Source organism: Camellia sinensis, chromosome 3 (assembly GCF_055761805.1).
Source record: "Camellia sinensis isolate YWXY chromosome 3, ASM5576180v1, whole genome shotgun sequence".
In the NCBI taxonomy this organism is placed as follows: domain Eukaryota; kingdom Viridiplantae; phylum Streptophyta; class Magnoliopsida; order Ericales; family Theaceae; genus Camellia; species Camellia sinensis.
Window position 1 is genome coordinate 18396721 of NC_138963.1, and position 11044 is coordinate 18407764.

At 32.8% G+C, this 11044-nt stretch overlaps 1 protein-coding gene across 1 annotated transcript; it reads left to right on the top strand.

Moving 5' to 3' along the window:
* Positions 1-216: 216 nt before the first annotated feature.
* On the top strand, positions 217-1645 carry LOC114291855 (zinc finger protein 10). The gene has a single exon (XM_028235739.2). It carries the CDS (start codon positions 475-477, stop codon positions 1348-1350), a length of 876 nt encoding a protein of 291 aa, XP_028091540.2. The 5' UTR covers positions 217-474; the 3' UTR covers positions 1351-1645.
* The last annotated feature ends 9399 nt before the right edge of the window (positions 1646-11044 follow it).

Below are 11044 nucleotides of genomic sequence, written 5' to 3' on the forward strand. Positions count from 1 at the left end.
CTGTTATCAATGTAAATAGACATTAGAGATAGGTCTAAATTTACAATTTTAAAAATTAAAATGAAAAAAATTAAAATTTAAGAGACTAAAATGACCTAAAAAAAATATATATATATTTTAAGAACTAAAATTGTCTTTTATGATATATATATATATATATACCCATTGCAGCGTCAGTGACTGTTAAAGGCCAACTATGGACCCAAAAAAGTAGCTACACCATAGAAAGGCCAAACTAGAGTTACCCACAATTTCACCTTCCACAACCCCCTAAGTTAGTTAGAGTGGAAACATTTCTCCTCTAAGCCCTCTCTTCCTGGTAGATTCTCTTATAGCTTTCAATTGCTCCAACTTGGGTATAGAGTACTTACTATACATAACCCATCTCCCACCTACATTCATTTTATTTTTCCCTTCTAAAAGCTTCCCATACAATCACATATTAGCAAAGTTCATCTTTTCTTGTATAGTGCAATGGAGCAAGCCCGGTATTGGATGTGGTCCAGGCGAAAACAAAGTTTGAGTTCTCATCTTCAAGCATCGTCGACCAACCCTTTGTATGGTGATTCATGGGAAGAACAGGCTTTTGTAGAAGACGCGGCCGGGCCTCTTGGAGGTTGTACATGGCCTCCAAGATCTTATTCTTGTAGCTTTTGTAGCAGAGAATTTAGGTCAGCTCAAGCTCTAGGAGGCCACATGAATGTCCACAGGAGGGATAGAGCTAGACTAAAGCAATCACCACCAAGTCCCCATGATCATGAAGTTCAAGTTCTTCATCATCATAACCCTATTCTGAATCATCAATACCCATCTCAGATTTGCACCATGGTTTATAACCCTAACCCTAATTCGGATCGTGTTGTTTTTGCATCACCTTCCTCATCTTGTAGGGTTTCACATGCACCTACACAAGAGCTTAGTAATGAAAAGACCTTCATCCCTCTTTTCTCTTCTCCTATTCTTGGAGAACATCATAAGAAGCCCTCTATATATTCTCCTCCATCATGGTCAAACCGGTATTTTCATATGACGGATCTGAATAATGAAGAGAAGAATTCAAAATTCATAGGTTCAAACAGTAGGGGTATGGAGGATTGTGTCGCAGAAGATTTGTCTGTGAGCTTGAATTTGGTTGTTCGTCGAACACGCCCAACCTCATCTGGAGGTCAGGCGGAGGCTATTGGTTGCAAAAGAAGGAGAATTGATTCAACACCATTACTATCCTTCCCAAAATCAAATTCAGGTGATGGACAACATGTCCTTCCATCAGAAGCACTTGAACGTAGCTCAGGCTCAGTAGAAGAATTAGATCTTGAGCTAAGACTTGGTGATCGGCCAGAGGTGAAGTAGAACGGCGAACTTTGTGCTTATATAAAGATGCAACTTGTTCTTTTGTGCACTTGTGTTTTTTTGTTTTTCCCTCACTTTTTTCCTCACCTACTTCCCTTTGGTCTAAGAGCCAAGGCCTCTTAGCTTTTAGATTGATGACTAATTGCCTCTCCTTTTCTTTGGGTACTTGTGAATTTGCATGGGGGGTAACAACAATATAAGCATATGGAATTCAATGAAAAATATTGAAATATTATAGTTGTCATATATTAATTATGATGCCCGGATAAATAAATCTTGATATATTTATTTATTGTACCTAGTTTGGATATCAATCGAATTCATCGGTATTAACTAGACATTTTGGCCAGGGAAAACATAGAAATTAACTATCCATGACTGCAGAAGAAAAGTAAAAGTACTTGTCTTCTTGCGATCAATTGATGATTTATAGTATAAAGAGGTAATGTAAGTTAATAATGTAATCAGGGTATGAGACTATTATTCATGTTTTGAGAGAAGAGATGATTTTCTTTTGTGTTAAAGTCCGACAACAAGAAATATCATGCATACATCTACGCACACAGACCACTCCAACTTAAGTGAAGCTTGAAGAAGTTATTTGTAAGAAGGTAATTTTTGTTGAAATTTGGATAAAACTTACATGCATTTTCATGCGTCAATAGATGAGTGCATGTCCAGCAATGTGCTCAAAAAAAAAAAAAAAAAAAAAAAAAAAAATTCCAAAATGTTTTCAAAAAATAAAGTGTGTGGACCAAATTCTTTAAGTACAATCATGTCACACTGTATTTAAATTTATATCATACACTTTATTTTCTAACTATTTTCTGAGCTTTTGTTATGAGAAATTGAGAGAGGGAGGGAGAGAGATCATGTTGAAGTTCAACGCATGGTTTTTAATATGGTATGTATCACATTTTTGTCATTTTGATATTGATTCGTTCAGGAATATATCCATTCACAACTGATTCACATTCAATATGATTGGTTTATAGTCAATAAGATTAAATAGACTATTATAAAAGTTCACCCTTTTTATTTATTTATTTTTTTTTTCACTTTATGAATTTAAAAATTCACAGCCGCGGCTAATTCCTGATATATATGACTCAATACTTTCAATATTTTTTGAATCGAAAAAAAGTACTTTCAATATTTTTCATTCCCAGCAAATATTGCAATTGACACGTCTCCGAATATCACTAAATTTAAAATCATGGTTTTACATTATTAAACCAATGAGTTAAGTAGGTAGGTATATATGTGGGGATTAAGTGGTGAAAGAAACTGACTAAAACCACATGGAATAGAGATATATTTAAAATCATGGTTTTACATTATTTAACCAATGAGTTAAGTAGGTAGGTATATATGTGGGGATTAAGGAGTGAAAGAAACTGACTAAAACCACATGGAATAGAGAGAGAGAGAGAGAGAGAGAGCGATCGCTCTTTTTCCCATTCAGTACCTCACTGACATTCCATCAGAAAACACAACTTAAACTAACCCACAAACCACCCAGACATACACAGTTGTGTTTTCAAGGACAAATAAGTCAGATACATCACAACATGGATTCCCTTTTCTCTTGTACTATTATCATCATCATCAACATCATCATCAGAGTTTACAGATTTTACAGTATCTTCAATTCACATATATCCACTGACTTGTTTCTCTTTTCTCACTTTTTTTCTCTCATACTTCTCAATCCTTCCAAAATTGCCACCAACTCCGTGGAATCAATCCATTTAAGTATTACACACAATTCATCTTCTGTTTTTTAATCACTAAAGAGAATATTATCGCATCATGACTTGTAGGCGCTAACTACGCTTCTTTTGTTTGTTCTTCTGTATCAAGAAATTAGTTATACAACCTATCAACAAAGAAGAATTATTCGAATAAAGAATGAAGAGTGAAGAATAAAGAATGAAAAACTCTTCAAAACCCTAACCCTAGCTGTGGTATGCTAGCGGCTTGTGGCAAATTTGCATTGCTTGAAATCTTGCAGGATACACGGCAATCATTTTGTACACTACTTTCTTTTTAAGAAAAAAATATGATTTTGGAGTTGGATGCATTTAATAACCATTTTATTTGACATAACACATAAGAAATTACCTAAAAAATAAAATATTTGGGTATTATATTGTCACTAATTGTGCGACTTTCATTAGGATGGATAAGACACAAAATACACAAAACAAGATTTAGGTGGTTGAGTCCAAAATTAGAGATACATGCACGGTCACTTTGATTTCACTAAGATAATCTTTCTCCACAACTACATATACATATAATTAGCATTACATGTCACAAGTTGTATTTTCAAGAATCCCGCCTATATGTGGATTGGAGAGGTGCAATTTGGGTCTTGGAGCTCATTTCAAGCCTCATTTAATGAATTTATTTATATTATAAGCTTTTTCCTAAATCATATATGAAAAAAAAAGCTATATTAATTCTATAATTGTAATCACGTAATTTAATCATATTTTTCTGGAAAAATGGATGTCAATTGTAATTTCGAAAACAAAACATTTTTGATGAAATCATGTCACTACGATTATCAAATAAAATTGCCCCTTTTTTTTTTTTTTTTTGGAATGATCTATACATAAGAACATAAAATATGAACATATTAAATATATTAAAAAATTCCATAATAAGCCCAAAAGCTTCGATTGCACCTCTCTAGTGTACCCAAGCATTAGAGAGAAGCCAACACCTATCAAGAAAGTTGATAGAACATTGCTTTTGACTTAAATGGGCCTGCAGATAAACTGAGAAAGAGCTGTTAATTCAGAGGAATTAAGTCGCGCGCAAACAAAAATATCCCAACAAAGGCAATGAATTGAAGATTGTCTTAATGATTTTGAGGGTATTTCTTATGTGGGTAATTTGTATTCTACTATGCATATTGTGAAAGTGAAAGAAAGAGAGAGAAAAGTAAGAAAGACTAGAGCAAAATAGGTGTTATTACATGGATAGCGAAATTTTTTTTTGCTTTGGTTTTGACAAAGTTCTACATCTGTGTAAGATGGGTTTTAAAGTTGATTGGTTAGGGCTTGTCTTCTTTAGGGTTGTTGAGTTGGATGGGTTTGATTAGTAGTAGTAAGTAACAGCTAGCTATAGAAAAGGTCTGATCAGTTGCAGAGAAAGTCTGTTAAGTTTTTTAGAGGGGAGTGAGTGGCCAGAAGTGCACATGGGGCATCAGATGTCATTTTTGTACTCTTACATGGACGCTTTACTATCAAATCTTGTAAAGGAATTGTGGGTTATACTTGGCTAGAATTTTTGTGATTTTGGGTATTTGAAAAATTCCGTTGGATTGATAAAGTATTTTCAGGAAAATATATTATAACAGTATAATCTAAATTTGGGTGCTTTGGAGCAATTGTTTACAATTGTTTCGACAACTAAGGGTATATTTGCATGGGAGAGGGATCCTCCCAATCTCTTACAAGCTCAAAATGTAACATCAATTTTAAAATAGACAAATTATCTCTCTCACATATGGGGGGTGAGTAGATTAAGTATAGAATTGGAACACAAAAAATACAACTATCTTTTTTTTTTGTTGATCAACCAAAGAAACTTTATTAATAGGCATAGACAAAAAATACAAATACTTAAACGTGAGTAAAGCAATTTCTTCAATAATAGACCCCACATCTATATGTATAACAACTTCCATTTTCTATGATTGATTGGTTTTGTATTGTAGAATTATTGGTGGATGAATACAAATACTTAAACGTGAGTAAAGCAATTTCTTCAATAATAGACCCCACATCTATATGTGTAACAACTTCCATTTTCTATGATTGATTGGTTTTGTATTGTAGAATTATTGATGGATGGATCCGAGAAAATTTTTAAATGCTCGTGAAATAACATTCAATACAAATTATCAATTGACATGTTAAATGTTGTCTCTTGAAATAACAATACAAAAGTGACAACTGTATTGATTAAATCAATAACTATCAAATTAAAGTACAACTGGTAAATTTACTCAAAGGTTCACTTATGTTTAGACCACATCTACAAATAGTAGTTACCAAAATTGTCTATAAATTTAAGGTTGTGAGGCCCTGTATGACTGTAGTAATAAAAGAAGTCTGTACCGTCCCACAAAATAGTGTTGTGGGCCAAAGAGCCTATAAATGGGCCTCAGCGAAGCCTTTTTCTCACATCATCAAATAGGGTAATTCGGTTTGCACCTAAATAGTAATTTAAAACGCCCAATTGAATTTTTAAGATTTTAATTCATATTATATATTAATGTAAATTTACTAATAAGTTCAATACACATTAAACTCTAAAATAAAATATTAGTTCCTATTATACCTTAATGTAAATTTACTAATAAGTTCAATGCACATTAAACTCAAAAATAAAATATTATTTTTTTCTCATGGTACACCCTAATCACATATACGTATTATCACTACAAAAAAATTGACTTTTTGCATACTTCTAATGCCGTCGCTAATACTTTTTGCGACGGCAAAATGACTTTTTGCGACGGCAAGAGGGGAGTCGCAACTGCAGGGGTTGTAAAAGAGTTTTTGCGACGGTAAGTGCCGTCGCTAATGTTTTGCGACGGCATTTTATAACTTTTGCGACGGCACCGTGCAGTCGCTAATAACGTTTGAAATTTCTTGACTTTTTTGCGACGACCCTATTTTACCGTCGCTAAAAATGTTATTTGAGACGGCAAAAAATACCGTCGCTAATAGTCTTTTTTTTAAAAAAAAAACACTATTTTTTGCGACGGTGTGGTGCCGTTGCAGAAAGTATAAAAAATATGAAATTTTCTATTTTTTGCGACAGTGTAATGCCGTCGCAAAAAATATTAAAAAATAATAAAATTTTTATTTTAAATAATAAAATTTCTATTTTTTGCGACAGTATAATGTCGTCGCAAAAAGTAAAACCTATAACAAAATTAATAAAAATATTAAAAATTTTTATTTTTTCCGACAGTGGTGCCGTCTCTCACTCTCTAAGAACTGATTATTTACATTCCATTCACAAAAACATCATAACAGAAAATAAAAATAAAAAATTGATCAAACCATCAAATTCAATATTTTACAAAGAATAATTAAACTGTACATGTTCATAAAAGCATATTTAAATTATAAAATTCACCCAAATCCTAAAAAAAAATAAAATAATAAAATAAAATATAAACTTCACCAATCAGCACATTGGATATTTAAATGCTCTTACAAAAAATAAAAAATTTCCAACAAGATCTCAATTTTGAGCCTATTTCAAAAATCAAGCTGCAAATTCCTTACTTCTAGAATCAGATCTTCCCCTCGGCAAAATTTATCCTTTGACCTACAAATAAATAGATAACAGTTGCAAATTATAATCTTTTGGAGAAACCAACTATTTAAACACCAGTAATGAAGACAATGAAAACTGTGGAAAGAACACTTACGTTGTCATCAGGAACAACTGCATATCTCTCAATTGGAGAAACCAAAGCTTTCCCTGCTCACAAATAATAATAATAATAATAATAATAATAATAATAATAATAATAACAATAACAATGGAATTCAATGTAGTCCAAAATAGTGTAATAAACTCTTATTGTAATATACCTGGGGAATTTTTTCATGTCTGATGGGAGTGGGAAGGGTTGGACTTAAAGGGTTCCTACCTATCTTGGATTGTAGAATACACAAATTTATTTGTAGGAACTCACATGCAGAGGGTCCATCATAAAGAATTGTGAGAAGAATACTAATATGTGATTACAATTAACTCTATATATGGTAGTTAATCAGGTGTAACGAGCCAAATTCAGTGGCCAATAACTTCAGACTAAATATAGACATTGTGACATTCTGCGACCTCTTAGTTTGGAAGCACCGACTGACAATTTAGTCGCCAAAATGTAAGGAATTGCCGACCAATGATTTCAGTCGCAAAGGTGTAGAATTTGCCGATCTTTTTTTTAGTCGCCAAATCTCTTTTCTTTTTTCTTTTTTTTGAAAACAATCAATTTTTGTTTATAAACATTCAATCCAATATCGAATAAAATTCATTCAACCCAACCACAATTAAGGAACAATAACATTTAAAAAAAAAAAAAACTTAGGAACAATCATTAACAAATTTCTTTTCTTGTAACTTCACTAAATCATCAAACACTAAAATAGTTTCCATCTACTAGTCTTATATGCAACTGATTAAATTGGGCAGAGTTCAGTTGTAATTTTTACCCCATGGAATGATTGCAATTACACAAAACAGTTTTCACTGCAGGGAATAGATCTAAATAGAAAAAAAAAATCACTCAAAAAAAAAAAAAAAAAGAAAAAAATTTCAACCACTCAAAAAAACATGCGTGGCATTTTAACGAATATGATAACCAAACCAAATTAAGGCTTATGTCCCAGTCAAGTAGGGTCGGCTACATAGATCTTTTTTCACCACTGTGTCGTATTGAAGACTATATGCTTAGTTGATTTTTTTTTTTTTTTTTTCCCTAAGACGTCCCATGTCTATGTAGGTCTTCCCCTCCTCATAACATTTACATTTATAGTGATTACATCACTCTTCCTTACAATTGAATCCATAGGTCTTTGTTATACATGACTAAATCATCTTAGCATCTTTTCTCTCAACTTATCTTCAACTGATAGTACTTCTACCTATTCGTGCATATATTCATTTCTAATCCTCTCTTTCACACATCCATCAGTAATCAATTTAAAGAAGATGATGACAAGGTAAAATTTTATTAAATTTAGATGATCAGATAAGGCAACAGTAACATTCACCAATCAGCATCATGGCAGAATTTGTGCATTGACAGACACATTTGAGACTACTGCATTTCCTTATCTTGGAAAAGTAAGAATTAATTTTTCAGTTAGCCCAACTAGTATGTGGATGCCAAAGCTTTGCTTATGCCCACATAGCATATGCATCATTTTGGTACTATTTTCAGATTGTCTACACCAAAACCAAAATAAAACCATCAAAACAGTCATCAAAAGAAGGTTGGTGTTACATACATCAATTATAGTTATAACAGCATCTGAAAGCAGCAGAGGTCCAACTGACGCATCATCTGTTGTTAAAGTCAACCTTGATGCTAAGTCATCTTTTGAGAGGGTTTCAACCTGCATGATATTTGAACAGTGCAATGTAAGAATAACATAAAGCAACTTCTTCCGTTTGGTGAATAGACTCTGCAGTTGACAGGATGTGAAATGAAGATGGCAAGTCATAAATGCAATGGCTCATTTAGCCCTCTTCTAAGTCAAGTGTTCTCTAAGATGGAAAGCTCTGATCTATACAAGGGGGAAAAAATGAAAATCAATTAAAATATGAGAAGCATTTAAAGAACAAATAGACAGCTAACTGAGTTTTGATCTATGCATACTACTGCATTAAGCTAACACCTAAAAGAAACTCCTTTGAAAACCATTAAAAACATGAGGATGATTAAAAGCATCTTTCGAGGAAAGGAGTATTCATATTCACTCAATGTAGCTAACACCTCATTTGGGGATCCTCTTTTTTGAAGCTACGTTTGTCTTCCTCAAAACCAACTAGTTTATTTGACACTCTACATTCTTTCCATCTACTAGGGAAATACGGTGGAATTTCGTAATTTTATCAAGGCATTGTTTGGAACTTGAAATTAGTAAGGTAAAAGGAAAGGAAAATCTTTATCCTTTGTGTTTTCCCTCCTACTTAAAGCAAAGTTAGATTGACATTTTTCATGTAATAATAAAAATTTGTGCAATGAGGAGAAGAAGAAATTATACTTGGAACAAAAAATTCCTCACATACTTTCAAACAAGGAACAATAATTTCCTTAGCATTATCTTTTACTTTTCCCTTTACCAAATTCATGAACCAAATGGATCATAAAAGAATTTTAATTTGAATACACACTTTTTTGTGGAATTACAAGAGGGTGGAGTATAACTAAAAGAGAGGTTGATGGTAAGTTTAAAATAGTGAGAATAACTACTCATACAATGCAAAGAGAAGTGGCAACTTTAAAAGAAAATCATTTAAATGGAAAAGAAATTGTTGGACAATGTTAAATTAAAGTGAGTGGTGCATGACACTGTTCTATGAAGGTAGACTCATATTCCAAAATTTGCTATTCAAAAAATATGGAAAAACAAGAGACCTATGAAACTTGAAAGGCAATGCCATATAAACAGATTTCCAAATGGGAGTGAGATCAAAATCATTTTACCATCAATTTCACAATTAAACAATTGATGTTGTCTCCATAGTTCAAAAGTAAATGGAAGTAGCATTTTTCTTCTAATATAACAAGCTATCTTCACACAACAGTCTCATTCCATGGTGACAAATCAACAAATAAGGAAGAGTAATGGCAGATTGTTTAGGCACATCTTACAGATAAACTACTAGTAAACAGTTCACTTGAGTTTTTGAGACTTAACCTGGGAAACAACGAAGTCTACAGAATCAGCAATAAATGGTTCATGGGGAACATCTCGCTTCAGCAAAAAAGAAGGGGCCCAACCAACACTGCCAGCCACAATAGAACAGGTTAGCAAGTGAAGTTTTGATATATTCAGGGAACATATGGGAACTTGACTTCTTGAGGTAATGATTGAAGAATTACTAAGCTTTACTCTAATAGTCATTCTCTATCAAATTTTATTGTCCTTAGATAATTTATTGCTTGTACCAGAATAACCTAAACATTAATAATTACAACATTATTTTAGCTAACAGTTTTTAAAGTTAGTAATATTAATTTCACTATTTGACTTATAAAAATATGTCTGTTATATGAAAAGTATAGTGATACGACATGCAAAACTAATACTTGATGGAGAGGATTATTTCATTGTTGGCGACATCTACTGACCATAAGAACAATTCAGCCCACCATAAAACAAACTACAACTTGATGGTAGTTAAATTTTCAAAATTCACATCATTCTAAACCAGGGTTCACAGTCTAAAGAAAAAGAAAAAGAAAACTACTTCATCAGGTAAGTAGAATCCATGTTGTCTACAAAAAAAAAAAATGTAAAAATTCTTCATACAACATTCAAACCCATCACAAAGATAGCATGCTTATCAATTAACAATCAGAATCAATTTTCAGATCAAACAAAACAAATTCATATTTCAGATTCAGATTTAGATTTCAGAATTAATAAAATTAACATACAGATTTCAGATTTCACAACTAAGATCAACATTACACAGTGTGAGACACAACTAAGATAAGATTTTAGATTACACAGTGTGATCAACTAAGATCAACATTTCAGATTCAGATTAACATACAGACATTATAGACATCACTGAATGAGGGAGACATTACACACACAGATTCGATCGGTGCAGTGCAGAGATGAGAGATCAGGGAGAGAGAGAGAGAGAGAGAGAGAGAGAGGCTTACCTGTGAGACAGTGTGAGTCTATCGGGGCAAGAGAGAGAGGGACAGAGATGAGACTGATCTGATGAGATGAGAGAGTGAGGGAGACAGATTAGATCAGAGATATATCTGATATATATATATATATATAACAACCATTGGGCAAGGAGAGAGAGAGAGAGAGACATAGATTGAGAGAGAGAGTTTACCTGTGAGTAGATCGGCGGTGCGATGAACGGTGCGAATCGATGAGATGAGCAACGAGAGAGTAAGAGA

Bases quoted from the DNA above. Each gene is read 5' to 3' on its own strand.
- LOC114291855 (XM_028235739.2), top strand. From the start codon at position 475: ATGGAGCAAGCCCGGTATTGGATGTGGTCCAGGCGAAAACAAAGTTTG.